At 65.2% G+C, this 24,583-nt stretch overlaps 2 protein-coding genes across 2 annotated transcripts in view; one reads left to right on the top strand and one right to left on the bottom strand.

Moving 5' to 3' along the window:
• Positions 1–1,161: 1,161 nt before the first annotated feature.
• NDUFB11 (NADH:ubiquinone oxidoreductase subunit B11) overlaps positions 1,162–24,583 on the bottom strand; it is a 76,612-nt gene continuing 53,190 nt past the window's right edge. The window contains exons 2-4 of the mRNA XM_067552311.1: positions 7,277–7,475; positions 2,792–2,922; positions 1,162–1,358 (exon numbers count right to left, since the gene is read on the bottom strand). Coding sequence (XP_067408412.1) covers positions 1,229–1,358; positions 2,792–2,922; positions 7,277–7,459 — 444 coding nt within the window. The 5' untranslated portion in view covers positions 7,460–7,475 and the 3' untranslated portion in view covers positions 1,162–1,228. The remainder of the gene's footprint in view (positions 1,359–2,791; positions 2,923–7,276; positions 7,476–24,583) is intronic.
• RBM10 (RNA binding motif protein 10) lies at positions 8,642–24,416 on the top strand. Its single transcript, XM_067552129.1, has 24 exons — positions 8,642–8,777; positions 11,730–11,828; positions 12,188–12,371; positions 12,479–12,664; positions 13,008–13,077; positions 14,835–14,908; positions 16,497–16,583; positions 16,867–16,927; positions 17,171–17,344; positions 17,573–17,733; positions 17,917–18,014; positions 18,111–18,198; positions 18,428–18,614; positions 18,971–19,134; positions 19,246–19,384; positions 19,607–19,698; positions 19,792–19,959; positions 21,186–21,335; positions 21,638–21,703; positions 22,016–22,201; positions 22,423–22,497; positions 22,717–22,820; positions 23,022–23,151; positions 23,295–24,416. The coding sequence occupies exons 2-24, from the start codon at positions 11,812–11,814 to the stop codon at positions 23,418–23,420; spliced, it is 2,787 nt and encodes a 928-aa protein (XP_067408230.1). The 5' UTR covers positions 8,642–8,777; positions 11,730–11,811; the 3' UTR covers positions 23,421–24,416.

Here is a 24,583-nt window from a genome sequence, read left to right as displayed (position 1 = left end):
TGGGACGAGGACAGTCACCGCCGGGGGGGAAGCAGAGGGGCACAGACCCCCCCCACAAAACACAGCCACCTCTGGGGTGGAGCAGCCGGGGAACAGCCCTATATAACAGCAGCCAGGGAGGGCTCGTCCAGGGCGGAGAGGTAATGCTATTTCTGGCCCGGCCCATGGGAAGCAGCAGCCGTCACTAAAGCAGGGCAGAGCCGCCACTGACGCAAGGAGCCGCGCATCAGAGAGACGGCAGAACCTCTAACGAGGCGCAGAAGAGACGGCCGGATGCCTGGGTTCTCGCTGGGGCTGCCGGAGGGGAGTGAGGGCTAGTGGTTAGAGGGGGGACGGCTGGGAGCCAGGACTCCTGGGTTCGGTTCTGCTCTCCGAGGGGCAGTGTGTGTTTAAAGCACACCCGCTCTTTGTGACTCGATTTCCCCCCGGTTGGGAGAACGACATCACCGCGCAGCCGCAAAAGCTTCTGAGCCGTTCCGCGCCGGTGCTGGAGTGGGGCAGAGATGGTTGCAGTGGGGCTAGCTGCAGGGGGAGAGGGAGGAGTCGGGGGTGTGGGGAATGTGTGGGGCAGGGATGGAAGGTGTCTCAGCATGCAAGGAGAGGCTGGCGTCGGGGGTAGAAGCTGGCTGCAGGAGAGGTGCATGGCAGTTTCTGGGGTGCTCTATGGTGGGGGGCAGAGCTGCAGGGCTCCCACAGACCCTGGGCTGGGGGAGGGGATGCTTCCTGTAGGTCCTACCTTTGCCTCAGGCCAGGTACCAAACAGCCGCTCACCCCAGACCCAGCCACCTCCTGCAGCTGACAGGATGATGCTCATAGGGACGGCTTGCCCAGTGCCGAGATGCAGCCACTTCTGGGGCAGAGCAGCTAGGGAACAGCCCCACATCCTCCCCTGAGGGCCCATGCCCCAGGCAGAGGGCTAGAGCCAGAACTCGGGCCACTGGAAGCCCAGGTGGTGCCACCTGCTTGGGCCCAGGAGAATTGCTGCTGTCAAGGCCAGGCATGTCAGACCTGCCCCCGCCCAGAGCCAGCCGCAGGACCGAGGCCTGCCTGCTCTTACCCCCACTCCCCAGCCAGGCATGGGGATGGAACCCAGGAGTCCTGGCTCCTGGCTCCCAGCCCCCTTCCTCCCCCACCAGACGCACAGACAGAGGGAGGCAGGGCGAGGTGGCTCATCAGATTTATTCACACAGCCCTGGGGGGCAGCGAGGGGGCAGCCAGCCCTGCCCCCTCACTCGTCGTCGTCCACAGGCAGCACCAGTTTGCTGGGATCGAAGTAATCGGAGACCAGGAGGGGCAGCCCCAGCCGCTCACGCTCCTTCACCTTCTTCTCGGCCTCCCGGCGCGCCCACTTCTTCATGCTGGGGAGAGAAGGTGAGAATTGGGGGGCCAGCTTTGCCCTGAGCCGGCCCGTCCATCCCCCAGCCTGGCGCCGTGCCCCCTGGAGGGGAAAGGCCCTGGGCCCTCTCAGCTGGTCTACATGGCTCCTACCCCACGGCTGAAGGAAGGGCCTCGGGGCGCTGGATTTGTGCCTGAAACACCCCTGGCAGCTTGCAGGGCGGCTGGCGGGGGAGCAGAGCCTTCCAGCTGCCCCCCACCCTACTCCCCCACCCAAGAGGGGGTGCTGGCACACCGCCGGGCCAGGCCATGCACACCGCCGGGCCAGGCCAGGCCGCGCCGTCACATCAGCCTCAGCCCGAAAAAAGATACAGATATTAAAGTGGGGGGAGCCCAGGCCTGCGGGTCGGGAGTGAGGGGCACTGGCAGGGCAGGGGGAAGCCCAGGGTTGGGCGAGCAGGTTGGCATGGGGGGGCCCTGGCAGAGCTGGGGGGGCCAGGCCGCGAGCCGCACTCCATGCTGGAAGCTGCCTACAGCCGGCGAGGGGAGCTGAACCACGAGCTACACGCCGTGCCCAGAGCGGGCAGCTGCCAGCCCAGACCGCGCCAGCCGCTCACTCAGCCCACAGGCCATGTCCTCAGCCAGGGCCCCTCCCAGCCGGGGGCGCTGTGGGGCAGGGGAGGGACCTCACAGCGTCCTTACCCCCAGCTCTCTCCATTTCCCGGCCCCCACCCTCCAGAGATGGAAGCAAAACCCCCAGGCCACCAACAGGGAGGAAGCAGAGAACGACCTCGGACCTAGGTGAGGCAGCCAAGGGGGGGCCTGGGAAGCACAGGAGGGGTCTGCCCCAGTTGGGGTTCAACCAGGATGCCGGAGTTCATGTCTAACAGCCCCTGCCAGCTCCCCCGCCCCACAGCACAGCGCCCGGCCCTGACTGCCAGGGACACAGTGCAGCAGTTCCCAGCTGGCCTGCCAGCCCGCGTGGTATATTTAGCCCTGCGATATAGATAGCCCCGCATCGGAGCTGGCAGGTGGGGGGCGGAAGGGGGGGCCAGACGCTCTGATGTGTGGGGGAGAAAGGGGGGCTGCTGACGCACATGGAGTCGGCAGAAGAAAAGCAACTTACGCTGCTGCTGCTCCCGTCTGCCACGCTGAGTGAGAGCTACCGCCGGGGTGCCGTGTAATGAGCCCTGCCCCCCAGAGAACCCAGGAGTCCTGGCTCGCAGCCCGCCCCACTTTAACTCACCAGACCCCACACCTCTCCCAGAGCCAGGGAGAGAACCTAGGAGTCCTGGCTCCTAGCCCCCCTGCTTTAACCACTAAACCCCCTCTCCTGCTGCTCATTTCCCTCTCTTTGTGCTCTTCCACAGGGGCCCCCCAGCTCTCTGGGCAGGTGCTGTGCAGCCCGGGGGCCCTGCCCCCCGGCTCCCTGGCCAGGCCCACGCCCCCCACTCACCCGTAGTCCGGCATGTAATGCAGGAAGAAGGACCCCAGCACGATGCAGACAGAGATACCGAAGAAGAATGCCATGCGCATGTTCCAGACGTCCATCACTGGGTCCGGGTCGAAGCCATGGTAGTCAGGGTTCTGGGGGGCACAGAGGCGTCAGCGGGGGGCCGCCACTGGCCTGCCCACACCACCCCCTCCATCCCACCACCCTGCCCCCGGCCTGGCTGCTCCGGGCGTCCCATTGCCACCCTGCAGCACACGGCGGTCTCTCAACTCCAGTGGGGAATTACCCTGCCCTCCCCGGGGCCCCTGATCTGCGACCTTCCCTTAGTAGCTGGGACACCCCCCGACTTCCGGCGCCCCCCCCCCCCATCGGTCATGCGGCTGCCTCGGTCTGTGACCCCCACTCCCATCCCCATGGCTGCAACTCACCTCCCAGCTCTGATGCTCAGCCCCCCAGGCCACGGCCCCCCATCAACCCCCCCAAGGCAATTCCCACAACCCAGCACCTGCCTGCATCTGTGCTGTCCACCACCCTGCCTCAGTCTCCACCTCCCTCACGCCCCAGGCAGCCTTGCCTGGAACCGTTAGTGGGGGGCTGGGAGCCAGGACCCCTAGGTTCTCTTCCCAGCTCGGGGAGGGGAGGGAGGTGGGAGTCTAGTGGTTTGGAGAGGGGGGGCTGGGTGCCAGGACTCCTGGGTTCGCTCCCTGGTCCTGGGAGAGGAGTGCCGCAGGGCTGGAGCCCCCTCCAGGGTGCCTGGCTTTGTCTCGTGTTCCCTCGCCCACTCTCTAGCTAGGATGAGTCAAGCGGAAAGTGGGTCGCTGCACCCCGCCCCGTTCACACCCCACCAGCTGCCATGCACCCCACCTCGCCAGCTGTTAAGCAGTGAGGCTGATGAGCTGAGACAGCTCCAGGGAAGAGCAGGGTGCAGAAAAACAGGGGTAAGGGAATACTGGGCTGCTGGGGGGGGCGGGGCGGGACAGACACACATAACACCGCATTGGGGCTGTTCACCCAACACTGAGATGCAGCCACCTCTGGGGCAGGGCAGCTGGGGAACAGCCACACATAACGCGGCATAACGTGGAGTAGCTGGCTACGACTGCAGGGGAACCTGCTTTCTGCCCCACGGTGCCCCCCAGTGCCCAGCCCTGACTGCCAGGGGAGAGTGCCCCCTGGTGAGCCCCCGCCCCCCACCACAGGCCCGCTCTACCTCTGCGGACAGCTGGCCCCCTCCCTGACGCTGCAGGGGGCCATGTGCCAGAGGGTGGTGAGTGTGACAGGCAGGGGCTGGGTGTGCGGGGGAGGCGTTCATGACACACTGGGAGCAGGAGCTAATTATCCCCACTGTTGCCCTGACACCGCCCCACCCCTTTCTGCCAGCCCCACTTCTCTTTCCACCCATTGCAAGGAAGGAGGGGGGCTGTCACTGAGATCCTAGCCCACTGCTCACCTAGCAGGGCGGGAACTCGCTGCTCGAACCACTAGACCCCACTCCTCCCAGAGCCAGGGAGGGAACCCAGGAGTCCTGGCTCCCAGGTGAGAGCTGTTGGGAGGGGAGTGCCATCTAGTGGTAAGAGCAGAGGGGGCTGGAAGCCTGGACTCCTGGGTTCTCTCCCAGGTCCAAAGCAGCAATAAGATCCACCCAGTGCGATCAGACCCTGACACAATGGCAGGCTGGGAACACATCAGCTGGACTGGGAGGGGCCCCGCAGAGAAAGGGCCCTGGGCTTAATATAACCCAGCTGGGAAGGGGGAGCCCCCCCCTCCCCCAACCAAAGATGGGGAGATGCAAAGACAGCCCGTTCCCTGCTCTGCCGGAGGAGCCCAGCCCTGATTCACAGCTGCAGCAGCTGCCGGGCACGTGAGAGTTATCACGGCAGGCTTCCTCTGTCCTTAAGTGCTTGCTCCCCAGCACTGAGATGCAGCCAGCTCTGGGGAGGGAGGGGATTGTCTTCACCTCCCCAGAGGCATGCCCCCAGCTGGAGAGGCTGGCAGCCTGCAGGGAACGTCCCAGCAGCTGCACCCAGGGCTGTCTGCAGACTCAGGCAGGTCCCCTGCCCAGAGTGTCACATGCTGGAGCCGGGGAACGTTCCACCCAAACGCCAGGGCAGCAGACGGCACGGACCCGCCAGAGCCCCACCAACCCCAGGGGAGTGGAGGATTGGCCCTGCCCACACACCGGCCCGCCAAAGCCTGCTCCAACAAGGGGAAAGGAACGGCCCCCGGGCAGCTCCCAGCCCTCCTGCTCTAACCCACTCCACCCCACTTCCCCCCAGGGCCGGGAGGGAACCCAGAAGTCGTGGAGCCATGGCAGAGACCCAAGCCCCGGGACAGGCCCAGCAGTGACTGGCCGGTCCCAGGCAAATGGCAGGGAAAAGGGGGAGAACTCGCCCCCCATCCCAGCAGCCGTCAGGGCAAAGGCCCTGGCTCCAGCCCCCCCCCGCCAGGCACTGCCTGGTGCCAGGTGGCTCACACCCCCGCCAGGCGCTGCTGTGACCCAGATAGCGTGGGCCGCACAGGGATTACGGGTGGAAATCTAAACAGGGAAACTGGGTCGGGGGGAGGAGGGGGGAGCCGCACATGCTGCGGCGTGGGAAGAGGCTGAACTCTTCCCTGGGGAAGGGGGAGAGGGACTAGGGGCCAATGCGAGGACAAAGACTCAGAACACCTTCGTTCCCAGAGCCAAGGAGAGAAGCCAGGAGTCCTGGCACCCAGCCCTTCCCCTCCCCACTCCGCCCGCTCTAACCACTAGACCCTGGTCCCCCCTCAGAATGGCCCCCCACATATCCCCCACCGCTGGGAACTGCAGCCCCAGGGGAGGCAGGGGCCCTGAACTCCGGCTGCCCTCTAAGGCGCCAGGCCTGGGGTCCCAGAGGTGGGGACAGCTGCCTGAGCCGGGGCAGGCAGGGAGAGCTCTGGGGCATTCCCATGAGGCTGTGACTGAAGGGTGCTGGGGGGCACCATGCTGCAGGGAGCGGGGCAGGGGCGCGCTCCCCGGGCACCATGGAGTGGGGGGGCTGGTGCCAGGCCCGGACCCACGCACGGCCCCTTTCAGAGGCAGCATTACCCACGTGTGACCTTGATGGGCCTGGCCAAGGGGGATGCCCACAGCAGACTGGACAGGAGCCCTGCCCAACAGCCAGAGCCCGGGAGAACCCAGGAGTCCTGGCTCCCACCCTGCCCCGCTCTAACCACGGCTTGGGGGGGGCTGAGCAGTCCCCCAGCTCCAGTGCCCAAAGCCTCATGCCCCAGGCGGCAGTAGCATCGGGCACCCTTTGCCGTGGGTCGGACGCAGGGAGCATATGGGGCTTCAGCCCATGGCCGGTGCTAAGGGAGGTGATGGGGGGCTGCCCCACCGGCTGTGCAAGGATCTCTCCCCCTCTTCCCACAGGACGCCCCCTTTAAGCCCCCCAAGACACCCTGGTCTCACCCCCTCACCCCAATATCAACCCCCTCCCCAGCATCACAACATTGCTCAGCCCAGCTATGCAGTGTGGGACCCCTGAGCCCCCAATGACAGCTACATGCCCCAAAACGATCCCCCCCCCAGATCTGCCCCTGCTCCCTGTCAACCCCATTGTGCCCCCAGATAATCTCTATTGCCCTCTTCCCAGCTGCCCCCCACTCCAGCCGAGCCCAGCCCTCCTCCTCCACCTGCCTATACACCAGCTCTGCCCTACGGCCCCTTCCCCCGCCCCCCAACTCCAGTCTAGCCCCCCCCAACTTCTCCATGGCTCCTTCAGCCCCCACTTGCCCCTCCCAGTTCCAGGGTATTTACCTGACTCCCCTCCCCCCATCACCACAGTAACCGGGCTCCTCACAATCGCCACGAGTGTTATCCTCGCCTCCCCACCTTACCGATGGGAAACTGAGGCACAGACAGGCCAAGGGATGGGCACAAGGCGACGCAAAGAGGCTGTTGCACAGCCAAGAACGGACTCGGGGTCTCTCAGGCTAGAGGTCAAAGCACGCCCCTTCCACCCCAGATCCCACCTGCCCCACGCCCTCCGATCCCTCCTATGCCCCCACTCCACGTTCCTCACTGCCCCATGCCTTCCAATGCCCCCACTGCACCTTCCTCACTGCCCCATGCCTTTCTGCTCCATCCCACCTGCCCTCCAGCCACCAGCCCCTGCCCCCTCAATCCTGCCTCCCGCCCCCACCTCTCTGCCCCCCCACACTTGCCAACTCCCTGCCCCCAGGGCAGCCAGCCATCCCTGCACCACTAATACCCCCGCCCCATGCACACTGCACCCCCAGCTCCCCCTGCCCCCTCCCACCTTCTGCCCCAGTGCACCCCCGCCCCCTGAACCCCCTCCTCCCACCTCCGCTGCCCCCCACTGCACCCCCCCCAAGCCAACTCTGCCAACCCCACTGGCCCGCCCCTCCCTGCCAGTGTCCCCAGCCCCACCTCCCCTGCGCCCTACATGCCCCTCCCCCACCCCCTCAGCGGCCCCTCCCCCAGCCCAGCGACCCCCGCCCCCCGACCTTGCGCAGCGCCGCCGCCATGTCGGTCGGGTCCTCCTCGTGCTCGTGCTTCAGCTCGCGCGGCTGCAACACGGAGGGCGGCGAGGTGACCGCGGCCCCGCCCCCGGGGACCGAGCCCGCGTGCACGGCGCGGGCCGGGAAGCCCCGCAGCAACCGCCGCGCGCACCGCCCCAGCGCCGCCATGACAGCCGCCCCGGGGCCCCCCCGGCGAATGGGATTAGAGGGCACCGGCCGCGCGGAACCGGAAACCCCGCCCCCTGCGCGGTGGGAGCGATCTCGCGCCGCCCGCCGCCAGGGCGCGCCACAAAGGCACCGCGCGCGGCGGAACAGGGGCGCACGCGCCGCCGGGTTAAAGACATACCATCCTTCCCCTCCCCCCCCCGGACTGTACCATATCCCACTCCCTGCTCCCGGACTGTACCATAACCCTCCTCCTGCCCGCACTTTACCATGGTCCACCCCATATTCGTCCATCCGGGCTCCCATGTCCCCCTCCGACTATACCATGTCCCCCCCTTCTGGCCTGTTCCATGTTCTCCTCCCACCCCAGCGCCCCGTAGCCCCCCGACAATACTCATCCCTCCCCGCCATGTTTTCCCGTCCTGCCCGCCTGCGGATGACATCACCGAGGCGCTGCAGCAGCAGCAGCAGCAACCAGGGGGTGAGGGGTGGCGCTGACCCCCGCGAGGAAGGGGTGCCAGGGCGTGGTGGTTTCTGTGCAGGGGTGATGACGTTATCACACGATGCGATCACATGGCTAGGGGATTAGGTGACGTCATCACACTTCATGACGACATGACAGTGGGACCCAAGACGTCATCGCTCCTCGGGACGATGTTGCTGCAGGACAACTTGACATCACTTTGTGTGATGACGTCGCTGCCCAACACACCTGATGACGCAAGAACACGTTAGTCATGTCGAGACGTTTCCATGACATCATGGCACCGAACCGTGAGGTCAGCCTATTGGGTCCTGGCCTAGGTGGCCAATCACACGTTGGGCTCTGTGGCGCTCCTCCATTGAGCGCTGTGCAGGCTCCACCAATCCCCTGCGAGCAGAGGCGGGCTCTGGGCCTGTTTCACCAATCCCCTGAGAACTGAGCCGGGCACTGGGATAGTTCCCGCAATCACCAACGTCCAGAGGCGGGCCTTGTGTGCACGCTCCACCAGTCATCTGTCAGCAGGGGCGGGCCGTCTGAAAGTCCAACCAATCCCCTGCCAGCGGCGTCGCTGAGCGCGCGCGTGAGGGAGCGACTTGACGCCGGCCCCACCAATCCGGCGCGCGCTGAGCGGCGGGTGTCCCGGCCAATGGGAGCGGGGCGCGGCGGCCAATGGGGGCGCGCGCGGAGGGGGAGGGGGCGTGGCCGGGTTCTCCGTCGCCGGGACGGGAGTCGGGAGGATACGGCCGCTGGCGCTGCCGCCATCTTGCGCGTCGGGCGGGCGGCGGGCGCGCGAAGAGGGGGGTGTCCGGCCCGGCCCGCGGCCGGCCAGCGGCCCAGGTCAGTCAGCGCAGCCGCGGGGGCGGGGAGCGTTGAGGGGCGGGGCGCGGTGCGGTCCGGAGAGCCTGTGGGGGAGGGGGTGAAGCCTGTGTGGGGGAGGGGCATGGCGTGGGGGAACTCGGGGCGCCGGGGGGAGGAGCCTGTTGGCTGAGGGGCGTGGTGTGGGGGGGGGTCTGGAGTGAGGTGGGGGGGGGGTCCTCGCCTCTGCCGTGAGGCTGAGCGTCTGGGAACGGGGCGGGGGCGGGAGGTTGGGGCGGGGGGGGGGAGGAGCAAGGGGGCGCGGGGGAGCCTGGAAGAGGAGGTGGGCGGCTCGTGGGCGAGGACGGTGGGGGGAGGGGAGGTGGCAAGGCAGCCAGGCCTGGGGGGGGCGGGGGGAGCAGAGGTGCCTAGGAGGGATGCCCCCTAGACCATGCCCCTCCCTTTCCTATCCCCATCTCCCCCCGGGACAGGCGCCTCTGTGGCCTGTCTCTGCCGGGCTCCGTGGTGCCACTGCCATGGAAATAATCCGCAGGGATGAGTACGGCGTGGGGAGCCCAGCCCTGGCGTCGGCGGCAGGGAACACAGAGTAAAGCGAGAGAGGGGGAGCCCCCCCCCAGCCTCCATCAGACTCCTTACCTCCCTGCCCAGGAGTCCAGCCAGTGTGTGTGAACCAGATCACAGGTGTGCAGCGAAGGCAGGATCGGGAGCCTCGGGGGGCTGAGTCTGCAGTTCAGAGCTCACTGCTCGCTGGGATGAAAGAAAGAAATCGCATCCCATGTCGTGTAGGGCAGCATGTTTGCAGAGCTGGCTGGCTCAGGGGGGCAGGGAATGGGACCTGGGGCCTTTCCCCTTCTGGGGGGCACTAGCTCTGAGCCAGCCCCAGGGCAGGGGACTGTCTGTTTCAGGGGGGGGAGGAACGGTCCAAGGGGCCTTTCCCTTCTAGGGGGTGCCGGGTCCAGTCTGGGCCTAAGGCAGTGGGACTGGCTGGCTGCTACTCTTACGTTACCAGCTGTTAAGGAGAGAATTGTGTGTGTTACTGTGGAGATTGCATGTGTCTTGTGTGCCACCATTAGGTTTTGGAAGTCGGTCAGTTGACCACCTGTTTGAACACAATCTAATCCGGTTTGATGGTCCAGCGGAAAAGCTGGGATGTAGCTGGCATCTTACCTCTTTGGTTGCATCATAGTGCCATTGTTTAGAACTTCATTTCAGTGTGTTGCCTTTTTCAAAGTTAAAATAACTCAGTGAAGTAACTTGGACTTTGAATTAGGCACAAGTTCCTATCTAAGGTGAAACCTAGCAGGAGTCAGAAAGTCTGACTCTTCTGTTCATGGTGCTACTGCTCTGATAAATTAGTGCTTTAAAACATTTGGCTGGTATATGACTGGTCAATTGACCAATCATTTTTGGATTGGTCAAACGCCCAGTTCCCTGGGTTGAACCAGACTGAGGGACAGATTCAGATATATTGGTAGGAGCTGAGGGAGTGGCATGTTCAAGCCCCATTCATGCATTTTAATCCAGCCAAAGGCTAAGTAATGTCTCTAGGAGCAAGGGATGCAGGTTGTACCTGCAGAATGGGTTCCTGGAAAGCAGTGATTCGGAAGGGTCTGGGCACCAGAGAGGACAGGCAGCTCATCATGAGCTCCCAGTGCGATGTTGTGGCCAAAAGAGCTAACGAGCTCGTTGGCTGTGTAAACGGGAGCAGTGAGTACGGGTAGGGAAGAGATTTTTCCCTCTGTATCTGGTGCTGAAACCAGTACTGGAATCCTGCACCCAGTACCAAGGGGTGCGTTTTAAAAAGGTTGTTGAATAATTCTTCAGGGGGCAGAGACGAGTCCCAGAACTGATCTGAGAGCTGGTGGAAACGCCTGGTTAGCTCCTCAGAAAGATCAGGAGGGGTCTTCAAATCTTCCTGGGGAGCAAAGCCTGGATACTGACGGGCTCTTTGATACAGCAGAGAAAGGCAGACCAGGAACCAATGGCTGGAAGTTAAGCCAGTCAGATTCACCTGGAAATAAAGCCCCGATTTGTAAGCGTGGGGTGAACGTCTGTCCCCTGAGAATTGGTCGGTCTCTCTCTGGGGGAGAACTGCATGTGCAATGGAGCGATTTGCTTTGGCCGGGCGACCACTCTAGGCGGGGAGCCCAGAGCGATCAGCAGCTAGCGCAGCATATTTGGTTGGTATCGGAGCAGGCCGGTCACGGGGAAGGGAGGTTTGGGACAGCCCCTTGCCCTATGCCCTGCCCAGTGAGCTTTGCAAGAGACGTGGTTCAGGCAGAGGATCACGGTGCTTCGGACAGGATAACTCAGAGTCCCTCTGCAGTCCCTGCTGTGGGGGAAATGATCCCCAATGAGGCCCAGACTGCGAAGGCTGTCAGCCCAATTCCAGTCCCATCCCCTTGGTCTGGTGCGGTGGGGCTTTGAATAGGGGTTGGCTGGTCCCAGAGGGCGTATGGACGAAAACTCAAGTGAGCGCAACTCGCCACCTGCTAATGTGGCCGCGGGTCAGCACCACTAGCAGGGCTGACGAGAGGGGGAGAAAGAGGGAACAATTGGACTGGGACCCCGAGCTCCAAAACATCTGTGACTGGTGTGGAATGGGAGGGGTGGGGCCCAGCGAACAAGATGTACCGTGGCCCCAAATATCTCTTCACGGGCCTGGCCGCTGGTCCTTCGGCACCGTCTCATGGTTCCCCCCGTGGGCCCGGAATGGTCAGGCAGGTTCTCCCACGGCTCACCGCAGAGAACCAGCCATGTGCCACTCTCGGGAGTCTGGGTGGTGCGTGCGAAGCCACTCTCGCTGCGACGAGGCTGGCTCTGAAGGAGTCACCAGCGTTTGTTCAGCAGGTAGAGGAGGCCGGAGAAGGGAAGGGGGTGATGGAGCATGGAATAGACCCTTGATTTCTGACTCCCAGCCCACCCTCCCCGTAGACGGCCACATTAACCCCCCCCCCCCCCTTTGTGCCCCAGGCTCGTGGCCACGGCCAGCGGTGGCGCTGTGCGGTAATTGCAGCCTGGCCCGTTCTGAAGCGCTGACCCACTGCAGGAGGAAATGGAGTATGAACGGAGGTACTGTCTCCCCACGCTGACGGGCCCATGCGTCCCCTTACTGTGGAGGGGGCGGGGGTGGGCCTGCTCCATAGCCTGGCTGGGGGCAGGAAGCCCCTTCCCCTTGCAAGCTAAGCAGGGTTGAAGGGTGGCACTCTGTGGATGGGAGACCTAGAGCAGGGAACGTCTCCCCTGGCAGTCAGGGCTGGGCTGTGGGGCAGAGAGCAGGGCGGGGGGCTCTGCAAGTGGCATCTCCCTTGGCAGTCAGGGCCGAGAGCTGAGGGGGGCGCTGTGGGGCAGGAAGCGGGACGGGGGGCTTGGCAGGGAGAAAATCCCCTGGCACCCCGCGGTTCTGAACCTACACCCCTCCTTTCCTCCAGAGGCGGCCGTGGGGACCGGACGGGCCGATACGGGGCTGCTGACCGGTCCCAAGAGGATGGCACGGACGGACGGACCCAGCGAGACCACGACTACCGGGACATGGATTACCGCTCGTACCCCCGCGACTTTAGCAGCCACGAGGCCGCCAATGAGTACGACTCGTCCGAGGAGCAGAGTGCTGAGGTGTGCCCCGGCGCTGGGGAAGCCGTGGCAGGGGCTGCAGCCCTCTGTGCCAGGGGATGGACAGGGCATGAGTGCCTGGCCGTCCTGACCCTGTCCTCTCCCCATAGGATTCCTACGAGGCCTCCTCAGGGTCGGAGACGCAGCGTAAGCGGGACAGCCCCACCGAGCCCCTGGGCTACCCTGGCGATGGGGACTACCGCGACCAGGACTACCGGCCCGAGCTGGAGGAGGAGCAGAAAGCCAGCAGCATTGTCATGTTGAGGATGCTGCCCCAGTCCGCCTCTGAGAATGACGTAGGTTTGGGCGAGAGGGCTGGGAACAGGGACCCCTGGGTTCTCTCCCTGGCTCTGGGAGCAGAGTAGGGTCTAGTACTTAGGGGAGGGGGTGGCCTGGGGCCAGGATCTTTGAGTTCTGTCGGTAGCTCTGGGAGCAGAATGGGGTCTAGTAGTTAGAGGCTGGGGGGCACTCCTGGGTTCTCTCCCCAGCTCTGGGAGGGGAGCCAGCACTGGGTTCTGTCATCTGCTTTCCACTGATCAGTCATGGGATGTCAGATATGTGGCTTCCTCTGCCCCCATTTCCCCGTGTCTGTACCTTGGAGGTGGACTATGCTGACACTGGCCCCCTTCCCCCCCACAGATCCGGGCCCAGCTGCAGGCACATGGGATCCAGCCCCGTGAGGTGCGGCTGATGCGGAACAAATCCTCAGGTGAGCTCCTGTTCCTAGTTCTGCCTCCTCTCCACTCCCCGGCTCGCAGCCTGTGCTGGCTCCCCTTGCGGTGCGCGTGGTCAGTGTGTGTCTTGTGGGCAGAAACTGCCCAGGCGCTGGCCCAGCCTGCCTCCCGACACGCCCCAGGCTTTCGTCTGGTACCAGCCCCCTGCCCGGGGCTCCGTGCAAAGCAGGGCCGATTCGGTCAGTCCGCATGCGGATCCTGCGCATGCTGCGCTCTCTCCCTGTCGTTTGACCATGGCCAGGCGCCGTGCTCCTCCCCCTCCTCCTAGCCGGGCATGAACCGTGGCCAGGTCAGAGCCCTACTAGAGGCCGCAGCTGGGTTCTCCTCCCGGAGTGGGCCAGCACTTAGGGAACGCCAGCCCGGTGCCAGCAGGGTTCCAGCCCTCCTGGCAAGCGTGTGGCCAGGAGGGGCTGGGCTGACCAGGTGAGTTGGCTGATTTTCTTGATGGTATTTCCTTGGTGTGTGTGTGTGTCTCTCTCTCTCTCTCTCACACACACACACAGGTACAGACACGCACACTGGTGTACGCACACACACACAGTGTTCTCTCTCCTTCCAAGCAGGGTGTGGGTGTGTATATGTTTTTTTCCTCTGCGTTAGCCCTGTGTCGTACCAGGCCTCAGGAGGGCGCTGTGGAGAGGCACCCTGCTTTCAGGGGCCCCCCAGTTGGCTGGGAGCACAGCCCCCTGCAGAGATGACGTTTCCCAGCATGCACTGGTCCAGTGCCAGGAATGCTGCATGCCGGGAGCCAGAGCCACAGGGCTGCACGCTGGTATAATCCAGCCCCTGGGGTCTCCCTGGGGGTTGGACCCACTGCGTTCTTCCCACGTAGCTCAGCATGGGGCGGGAGGGGTGGTCCAGGCACCAGTGGTTGCCTCCCTGGAAACCTTACCCCCAGCTCCCCACAGACTGCGGCATGGCACAGCCGGGGGTAGCTGGAAATGGGCACCGCTTGGAAACCCTCAGCCAGGCCGAACTGAAGGCAAAGGGGTCTGTGCTGCAGGATCCAGTCGGATCTCGAGCAGAGCAGTGCCTGCGCTTGACAGGGAGACGTGGATGGGAGCGCGGGGGCTTGGCAGGGGGCGCTGGGCCCTGGCAGACAGGGCTGACGCCAATATCCCAGCATGGCACTGGGGGGGGGGGGGGTGCTGTGGCACCCTTTCACCAGAGCCGGGTCCTAGGACCCTGAGTGGTAGATGGATAAGGAAACTGACAGAAACAGATGAGTAGAGGCTGGAGCCTGGAGAGCCATGCTCTGGGAGCCAGGACTCCGGGGTTCTCTTCCCAGATCCAGTAGGGCAGTGGGGTCTAGTGGTTAGAGCAGGTGGGATCTGGGAGGGGAGATGGGTCTAGTGGTTAGAGCAGGTGGGATCTGGGAGCCAGGACTCCTGGGTTCTCTCTCTGACTCTGGGAGGAGAGTGGGGTCTAGCGGTTAGAGCAGGGGAGCTGGGAGCCAGGACTCCTGGGTTCTCCCCCCTAGGTTTGGGTGGAGAGTGGGGTCTAGCGGTTAGAGCAGGAGGCTGGGAGCCAGGACTCCTGGGCTCTGTTGTGTTTGCAGCCCCTTGACTTCGTGGCTGGTGCTTCCCCTGCCCTTGCCCTCACCCCATGTCCAGGCAGGGTGCCCCCCGCGTGCCCCCCGGCCCCGCCCCATGGGGTGCAGCGAGAGGGTGCGTGATGTTGGCTGGATCTGTTGACTAACACACTGCGTCTGTATCTGAATGCTGTCCTCCAGGTCAGAGCCGCGGCTTCGCCTTCGTCGAGTTTAATCACTTGCAGGACGCTACCCGATGGATGGAAGCCAATCAGGTTGCTTTGCCGCACTTGACCCCCACAAGTACCGCTCCTGTTACTGCCTGACCCACATGCCTGGGCCTTATGGCTGCTCCAGCCCCCCATGGAGACCATCACACCCCACCCCCTTAGGGACTCGCTAGGGCTTGGGGCCAGTACTCCTGGGTTCTCTTCCCGGCTCCGGGAGGGCAGTGGGCGCTAGTAGTTAGAGCAGGGGTGGGAGGACTGGAAGCCAGGACTCCTGGGTTCTCTTCCCAGCCCTGGGAGGGAGCATGTTTAAAACATGGGGTCCAGGAGCTGGGACTCGTGGGTTCTCTCCCCGTCTCTGCCAAGTGTGTTCTGCTGGGTTAGGACCTGGGAAGGGCACTGGGAATGAGGACGCATCCATTCTATGCCTGGCTCCATGAGGGGAGTGGGGTCTAGTGGTTAGAGCAGGGAGGATGGGGTGCTAGGCCTCCTGGGTGCTCTCCCTGGCTCTGCAAGGGGAGTGGTGTCTAGTGGTTAGAGTGGGGAGGACGGGGTGCCAGGACTCCTGGGTTCTGTGTCCTGCTCTGGACAGCAGTGTGGTGTAGTGCATGGCGGCAAAGGATATTGGGTGATAGTGCCAGCCCCTTTTTGTGCCACAGGGCCCCGACACGGGCACCTCTGCCCCCCTCCCACCCTCCCGCAGGCAAACCTACTCGGCAGTGGGTCACTCCTTCCCCCGTCTCAGAAGGGGGCCATGCCGCAAGCTTTCCTGTGGTAGTGCCAGCACCAGGAGCTAGGGCAGGGAGGGCGCCTGGCATCAACCTTCATTCAGCTGTGCCCGTTGAACCCAGGCAGAAGAGCGAGCACCTCTCAGATGGGCCTCCTGGCCCCCGTAGCCCCGGCTAGCTCCCCGACGATGCCCCCGGCCAGCTGGCAGATTGGAATTTGGCTTTCACAGCACCCCTCGACCCGCGCGGCTCCGCTCCTCTCCTAGCCGGACCGAGCGTGTGGTGGGCGTCCCCAGTGGGAGCCGCCACGCGTGGCCGAGACGCCGTGCTTCGCTGGGGGGGGCGGGGCGCTGCTCAGGAGAGGGTCGTGGCGGCGCAGTGAGAACAGGGCTCTGCTGTTGGATCAGGCCCTGGTGGCCCGGCGGCAGGGCCGTAGGCAGAGCAGCTAGGCCGAGGTGTCGGCGCGGGGGGCGGGGGCTGTACCGAGACGGTGGCCCAGAGGCTGCCGGAGGAGCCGCTGGCTAGCAGGGCACGTGGCGGTGGTTCCCGGCGGTCTCGGGCGTTGTGCCGCGCAGGCGTCTTGGATCATGGCTGCTCTCTCTCTCTCTCTCCCCCTCCCTCTTTCTCTCTCTCTCTCTCTCTCTCATCCGCTCCCTCCATCCCAGCAGCCGTTGGTAGCTCGGAGCCGGCCGTGCCGGCAGCCCCAAGCGCTGGGCCGGCACAGGTTAGCTTTGTGGTAGCCAAGTAGCCGAGACCCAAACCTCTCTGGGCCTGTGGCCCCTCCCTCCCTCCCCTCCCTCATCCGTTCAGCAGAAGGGTTTAAATCTCTCTCTCTCTCTCTGCTGAGGCAGTGACGGGTGCCCCCCCGCCACCCGCCGGCTCTCACCGCTGTGCCTTTCCCCCGGCAGCACTCCCTCAGCATCCTGGGCCAGAAGGTCTCCATGCACTACAGCGACCCCAAGCCCAAGATCAACGAGGACTGGCTCTGCAGCAAGGTACGGGGGGGCTGCGATCTGGGGGTGGCCACTGAGCTGGGGGGCGCCGTGCTGCAGAGTAAGGTGGGGGCTCTCCCCGGTCATCAGCGCTGGCTCCAATGTCCCACTGCGGCTCTAGGGGGCGCCGGCTGCTATGGGGTGCCATGGGGCGGGGGGATCGGCCCGGAGCTAGGCAGCGGGTGCTGTCCTCTGGCAAACAGGGCTGGTGGCTTATGGGTGCCGTGGGGAAGGGGGATTGGCCGGTGACTCTCCATTGAGAGTTTCCTCTGAATTCCTGTTGCAGTGCGGAGTGCAGAATTTCAAACGGAGGGAGAAATGCTTCAAATGTGGCGTTCCCAAATCAGGTGAGCTAGAATCAGGGCTGGGTTGCAGATCCCCCTCCCGGCCCCACCCCCTGTCAGAACCTGCATCGGGCAGTCCCGCGGGTTAACGCCCTGGTTGAGCTATGCTCCTCCCATCAGACCTTGCATCGGGCAGTCCCGCGGGTTAACGCCCTGGCTGAGCTATTTTCCCCCCTCCCCGTCAGACCCTGCAGCGAGGAGTCCTGCGGGTTAATGTGTGCGTTCTGCCCCTCCCCCCACACACAGAAGCTGAGCAGAAGCTGCCCCCGGGAAGTCGGTTAGACCAGCTGGTGGCACTGTCGGGCCGAGAGCTGAGCCAGGGCCTGCTGCCCCTGCCCCAGCCCTACCAGGCCTCGGTGCTGTCAGCGACCCAGCCCCTGGCCCAGGCAGCGGAGCCCTGCGCTGAGAACGCCAACGACAGTGAGTGTGGGGGCGGGCGGGCGGGGACAGGCTGGGGGGGAGCACTGCTGTTGCCAGGAGGGGGCGTCGGTGGAAGGGCAGGTACAGGGGGAGGTGTCGGGCCTGGGGCCCATGTGAGTGGGGTGGGGCGGACAGAAACTTCCTGGGAGGAATGGTTCGGGTCTGGCTGATGGGGGGGGGGCCGGGGTCCCAGCCCCTCCTCACACTCCCTCCCCCCCCCCCCCCCAGCTATCATCCTGCGGAACCTGAACCCGCACAGCACCATGGAGTCGATCCTGGCGGCGCTGGCGCCCTACGCCGTGCTCTCCGCCTCCAACGTCCGCGTCATCAAGGACAAGCAGACCCAGCTCAACCGCGGCTTCGCCTTCATCCAGCTGGCCACCATCGTGGTGAGCCGCCGGCCGGCCGGGGTTCCCCCGCTCCGGGAGGGGGGGGTAGTGGAGGGGTGGGGCTGGGAGCAGGATGCCTGGGTTCTCTCCCCCGCTCCGGGAGGGAGGGGAGTGGGGTTGTGTGTCTGGGGAGGCCTATGGGGTCTGGGCCCCTCTCACCCCATCTGCCCCCTCCCCCCCCAGGAGGCGGCCCAGCTGCTGCAGATTCTCCAGGCTCTGCACCCCCCGCTGCACATCGACGGCAAAACCATCAACGTGGAGTTTGCCAAGGGCTCCAAGCGGTGAGTGCGGGGATGGGTGGGATGGGGGGGATGGGGATGGATGGGGGGCCGCACCTCACACACTGACTGCATCCTGTGTCTCCCCCCCACCCGCAGGGACATGGGCTCCTCCGACGGCAACCGCATCAGTGCCGCCTCGGTTGCCAGCACTGCCATTGCCGCTGCCCAGTGGGCCATCTCCCAGGTAACCCGCCCTGCCCAGGGCCTGTGCTGCAGGGAAACGGGGAGCCGTTAACCCTTGGGACTCCTTGCTGGGGGGTGGGGGGAGAATGAGGTGTGGGGAGTTGATCCTCAGGACTCCCTGCTGCAGGGAAATGAGGGATTGGGGGTGGGTTGGCACTAGGGAGGAGGGGCTCCCCCTCTGCCCCCCTCACCCTGCCCTCTGCCCCCCTCACCCTGCCCTCTGCCCCCAGGCGTCACAGGGTAGCGAGGGAGCCTGGGCGGCAGCGGCGGAGGAGCAGCCGGCAGACTATGCCTACTACCAGCAGGAGGAGGCCTACAGCGCGGAGCCGGCCCCCTACTCCCACGGCTACCTGAAGGGCTCCGCAGCCCAGCCCAGCGCCACGCTGCCTGGTGCCAAGGGAGAGGCTGTAGCCGCAGGTAAGAGCAGGGGCCACAGGGCTGAGCGGCCGGGGGGGCAGGTTGGCTCCCCCGTCGCAGTCAGCAGCCTTTTACCCCCACTGCCAGGCTCTGTGCAGTTCTCCTCTCCCTGCCTGTCCCGCTTAGCAGCTTTGGGGTCTCCGGGGGTCCTGGCTCCCAGTCCCCCCCTGCTCTAACCACTAGACCCCACTCCCCTCCCAGAGCCGGGGAGAGAACCCAGCTTTCCCTGCTCTAACCACTAGACCCCACTCCCCTCGCCGAGCTGGGGACAGAACCCAGGCGTCCTGCGTGTCTCCAGCCTCGGCTGTGGGGTCTCTAGGAGTCTCCCCTCACCCTCGCTCTCCCTGCCCCCGCAGTGGCGGAGCCGTCCCTGGAGCCCGGCGTGCCAGGCGTTGACTCGCTGCCTGTCCTGCAGAGCTTCCCCCGCGCCGCCCAGACCACCGCCGTGCCCGTTGTCTACCAGCCTCCCAGCGGGGCCGAGAGCACCAGCGCTGCACAGGGCGCTGCGGCCACAGCCCAGGTAGGGTTGCCAGCCTGACCTGGGGGCGGGGTCTCCCCTCCCTGCTCTGGGCTGGGGGGCGGGGATCTCCCGGGGGTCTCCCCACTGACTCCTGTCCTGCTGCACATCCAGCCCTACACCATCGTGTCCCCGGCTGTGCTGAAGCCAGAGGCGCCGAACCCAGCCCAGCCATCGAGCACCGGCCTGCCCCTGCCCAGCACCGGCCTGCCCCTGCCCAGCCCCACGCTGCAGGAGCCCTATGGCCAGTACCGTGAGTGTGGGGCTGGAGGAGGGGTCTTGTGGGGGCTGCTACGTGGGCCTGTCTCGCCCGGGGGATCCGTGGGAGACTCTGGGGGGGTTGGATCTGTGTGGGGGGATGTCGGGGAGGATGTGCTGTCGGGGGCATAAGGGGGCTCTGTCTTGGGGAATGTTGGGGGGCTGGGATCTCATCCCTCTCCGCCCCCATGGCTGAGCCCCCCTCTGCCCCCCCCAGCTGTCCCAGACGTCTCCACTTACCAGTACGACGAAACCTCCGGCTATTACTACGACCCACTCACTGGCCTCTACTATGACCCCAACTCCCAGGTAAGTCAGGGGGCGGCCTGGGGGCACGGCATGGTCGGGGGGCGGGAGGCACGGCCTGCAGCACCTGACGCCCCCGTCTGCCCATCCCCTCAGTACTACTACAATGCGCAGAGCCAGCAGTACCTGTACTGGGACGGCGAGCGCAGGACCTACGTGCCGGCCTCCGACCAGGCTGCGGACGCCCACAAGGAGGGCACCGGGGGCAGTGTCAAGGAGGGCAAGGAGAAGAAGGAGAAACACAAGACCAAAACAGCTCAGCAGGTTGGTGCCACCTGCCCCTGCACTACTCCCCCTGCCCCCCCCCCAGGAGTGCCCCGTCCTACTACCCGCTCCTAGCCCCTGCCCTGGCCTCCTCGGGCATCTGGGTAGGACAGGTCCTGTCGTGCACTGCCTCTCCCGACCCACTCAGCAGAGGTCGTCCCCCACCCCAGATGGAGCTGCATGATCCCCTTTTCTATCCACCCGGTAAAGCAGTTTGGCTGTAGATGCACAGGAGGTGCTGCCAGCCCAGCTTTTGCTGGCATGATGCAGCCACCTCTGGGGCAGAGCAGCTGGGAACAGCCACACATAACGCCGCACAGGGATGGCCCTCAGTATGATGACCCTTCTTGGCAGTCACACACACACAGTTAATCCTCCACCTCTTGGAACTGCACCTCTCTGAGCTTTCAGCAAGCCTGTCTCGCCGTGGGCCCCCTTGAAGTCCACTCGCTCTGGGCCCCCAGGGCCTCCACACCTGGAGGGAACAAGCTCTGGACTGCCTGACTCAGCCAGCGCAATGCAGGAGGGTTTATTGAACGTCTGAGCAGAGCTCAGGAGGTGCTCAGGGCCTCCGAGCCTGGAAAATCTCAGCACCGTCCAGCTGAGCCGGTCCCAGTCCCAATGGGCTCTGGCTGCTCTTTGCCCCAGTCCCAGAGTCCCGTCCTTCTAGCCCTCCTCCCCCTTTTATCACCTCCCCCAGAAAGCCCTTCCTCTGTCCTTTCCTGGGTAAACAGAGCACCTGGCCCCTTGGTTTGTCCTTTGTGCCCCCACTGGCCAGAACCAGCTGGCTTCCAGGAGGGGGCAGTCTCCAGGTCACTGGTTGCTAAGTTCCACAGTGTCCAGGCCGTTGTCCGGGGTCGCGCCTAGTTCTGTGCAACAACAAACACTCTCCTGCCACCTTGTTAAACAAACAACGCACAGGGAAACTGAGTCACATCCCGTCTTCATGCAAGCCATTAAGAATGTAAGAAAATTCCCTCCCTCGATCACACCTAGGACTAGCTAGCTCTGGGGTGGGGCGGCTGTGGAACAGCCACACACAACGCTGCACAGGGATGGCTCACCAGGGCTGAGATGCTGCCACCTCTGGGGCAGGGTGGCTGGGGAACAGCATCAGAAGCTTGGGACAGGAAGTGAAGGAGAATCCTGCAGCCTCTCTGAGCCCCCTCTCCCCCCACTGTATGTATGGGGTCAGCGCTCCACTGATGGCCCCCTGCCCCGTACAGATCGCCAAGGACATGGAGCGCTGGGCCCGCAGCCTCAACAAGCAGAAGGAGAACTTCAAGAACAGCTTCCAGCCGGTCAGCTCGCTGCGGGAGGATGAGCGGCGCGAGTCGGCCACGGCTGATGCCGGCTACGCCATCCTGGAGAAGAAGGTACCGGCCGGGAAGGGGGCACGGGCCGGGAACACCCCCCCCCCCAGGCCTGCTGGCTCTCCAGGGATCCCAAAGCCCTTCCCATCCCCACACCTCCCCACAGAGCCCAGCTGGACCCCCCCCAGCGCTGAGCCGCCCGGCCCTGGCTCTTCCTCTTGGACATCATGGAAAGCGGGCTGGACCCCGAAGAGCTGGCCCTTGTCCACTGCCCCCTCCACTGCCATGCAGCGAGGTCTCCAGTGGGGGTGGGGGGATGCAGGGTGAGCCCACCACTGAGCTGAGCCGCTGTGCTTGTCTCTTAGGGGGCGCTGGCCGAGAGGCAGCACACGGCCATGGACCTGTCCAAGCTGGCCAGCGACGACAGGCTGGTGAGTCCTCCGCGCCGCAGGACGCCTGGGTTCCCTCCCGGCTTGGGCAGGGAGTGGGGTCTGGTGCTTAGCGGGGGGCTGGGAGGCAGGACGCCCGGGTTCTCTCCCGGCTCGAGTAGGGGGTGGGGTCTGGTGCTTAGCGGGGGGGGCTGGGAGCCAGGACGCCCGGGTTCTCTTCCGGCTCGAGTAGGGGGTGGGGTCTGGTGCTTAGTGGAGGAGCGGGGAGGCAGGACGCCCGGGTTCTCTCCCAGCTCTGGGTGGGTGTGGTGGGGGTCCCCTGCATGACCAGCCCCATGGCGTGTTTTCCCGCAGAGCCCGCCACGGGGGCTGGTGGCCGCGTACAGCGGGGAGAGCGACAGCGAGGAGGAGCCGGAGCGGGCGGCCGACCGGGAGGAGAAGCTGACGGACTGGCACAAACTGGCCTGTCTGCTCTGCCGCCGGCAGTTCCCCAGCAAGGAGGCGCTGATCCGCCACCAGCAGCTCTCCGGGCTCCACAAGGTGCGGGGCGGGGACGCGGGGCCTTTGCCTCTGCTCCAGCCCAAGGGCAGGGCCTGGCTGGCTGGGGAACGGGGCGTGTTCTTTTCTCTTGGGGCCGCTGGCTCTGAGCCGGTCCCGGGGCAGGGGGCTGGGCAGCGGGGCCTCTCTGGGGGCCGCTGGCTCTGAGCCGGCCCCACGGCAGGGCCAAGGGTTTCCCTACCTACCTTCTCGTTTCCTTGCAGCAAAACCTAGAGATTCACCGCCGCGCCCACCTGTCGGAGCAGGAGCTGGAGGCGCTGGAGAAGAACGACATGGAGGTGAGCAGGGCCCTGCAGACGGCTGAGGCGTGGGACCCAGGGCAGGGGCTGCTGTGGTGGGGTCCTGCTGAGTGCCAAACTGGGGGAGTGGATGGGATGGTGGGGGGTGCTGAGCCAGGACATGGGAGGAGGGAGGCTGGCGGGGCATGCTAACACCAGGGAGGGGTTGGGGGGCATGGTGTGGGGTGGCCTTGGCCCTAACTGGCCCTTCCCCGGCAGATGAAGTACCGGGACCGTGCGGCGGAGCGCAGGGAGAAGTACGGCATCCCTGAGCCCCCGGAGCCCAAGAAGAGGAAGTACTCGGCTGTGATGCCCGCCACGGTGTAAGCCCTGCCCCCGCATCCTGCCCCACTTCCTCAGGGCAGAGCGGTGCCCTCTAGGAGCGCCCCGCCCCAGAGGTGGCTGCATTTCAGCCCCATCCCCATGCAGTGTTGGGTGTGGCTGTTCTCAGCTGCCCTGCCCCAGAGGTGGCCGGGTCCCATACCCTGTTGGCAGGGGCCATTAACCCTTTGCTATCCCCACAGAGACTTTGAGCAGCCGACGCGGGACGGGCTGGGCAGCGATAACATCGGGAGCCGCATGCTGCAGGCCATGGGCTGGAAGGAAGGCAGCGGGCTAGGCCGCAAGAAGCAGGGCATCGTCAACCCCATTGAGGTAGCGGGGCCGTGCCACGGCTGGGGGCAGGGTCGAGCCACGTGTCCCCTGCAGTGGGTCGGGGGGCTGGGGCTCATGCTGGAGGGGCTGGGGGTTTTCTGGGGGCCGGGTCCCTGATCTCACGAGGTCTCCCCTCTCTCCAGGCGCAGACCCGGGTGCGCGGCTCTGGCCTGGGGGCGCGCGGAAGCTCCTATGGGGTCTCCGCCTCCGAGTCGTACCGGGAGACACTGCACAAGACCATGCTGACCCGCTTCAACGAGGCCGAGTGAGGGGCCCCCCAACCCCCTCCGGCTGCGGGGAGACCATGAACTTTTTTTAATTAAAGGAGAAAAATGACTGTGTGTGTCCAGCCTCCCCTGCGGGAGGGGATGAGCCCTGCCCCCCCAGAGCCAGACCTATGCAGCAGCTGGGGCCCGGCAGGCTTTATTCAGGCAGGTGCTGGGGGCTGCATGCAGGTGGTCATTGGGCTCTGGGCAGTGGGGCTCTGAGGGGAGAACAGGGTGAGGGGCTGGGGGAAGCTTGGCACCCCCCCTGCTAGCCCGGCCAGGGCCCCTCACTCCCAGGCCTGGACTCCCCTTACTCCTGCCCCACGGCCCCTCCCCCCAGTGCTCTGTCCTCACCCGGGGGACGGCTCGATGTGGCCGTGCTGCAGGAGGAAATCCAGGGCTACGAGAGCACTGGGGCGTCGCAGTCACCGGACTCGCTGGCCCCCTTCACCAGAGCCGCAGCGACCTGCTGTCAGCACAGCTCCCGGGGCGGGGCAGGCAGCCACCGCTGGAGCGAAGCAGCTGGGCACCAGCCATGGGGACGCCCGGCTCCCTCAGAAACACACCTTCACGTTCTGGTACCGGGGCGCTGGGATGGGAAACACCCCGGGGTGCAGGGCAGAGGGGAGTAACCCACCCCTTGGGGGGGGGGGGCAGCTGTACACCTCCCCGCAGGGCCAACACTGAGTGGTGGGGGGAGAGCAGCCCCTGTCCAGCCAGGCACAGGAGTGCTGGGGGGAAGGGGGGCTTTTCCCCTCCTGCTGCAAGGAGGGGGGCCCGGGCGAGACAATCCAGGCGTCCTGGCTCCCAGGACCCTGCCCCACATGCTGCTTGTAGGATGCTGGTGGCAGTGGAGCTGGGCGTGGCCAGGCAGCTGGCCTGGGCCATGGGGGTGGGAAGAACATGGTCAGCCCCCTCTCCCCTTTGGTGATGAGGCCAAGAGTTTCTGTCGGCTCACTCTCTCTACAGCCGCCCCTTTAAGGACTAAAGCACAGTAAATGCTATTTCGTGTCGGCTGATTATCGCTCTGCATCTTCCCCTTTAATAATTAAAGCCACCCATGCGGCGGTATTTTCTGTCGGCTGAATTTTTGTTGCTCCCTTCCCCTTTAAGAATTAAAGGGGTGGCCGGCGCCTCATTTTGTGTCAGCCGATTTCAGCGGGCGT

Source organism: Emydura macquarii, unplaced genomic scaffold, assembly GCF_026122565.2.
Source record: "Emydura macquarii macquarii isolate MOO-44397 ecotype Brisbane River unplaced genomic scaffold, CSIRO-AGI_Emac_v2 contig_1386, whole genome shotgun sequence".
Lineage (NCBI taxonomy): Eukaryota > Metazoa > Chordata > Testudines > Chelidae > Emydura > Emydura macquarii.
Note: the sequence above shows the minus strand (reverse complement) of the source record. Positions and strands in the feature narration are given on the sequence as shown.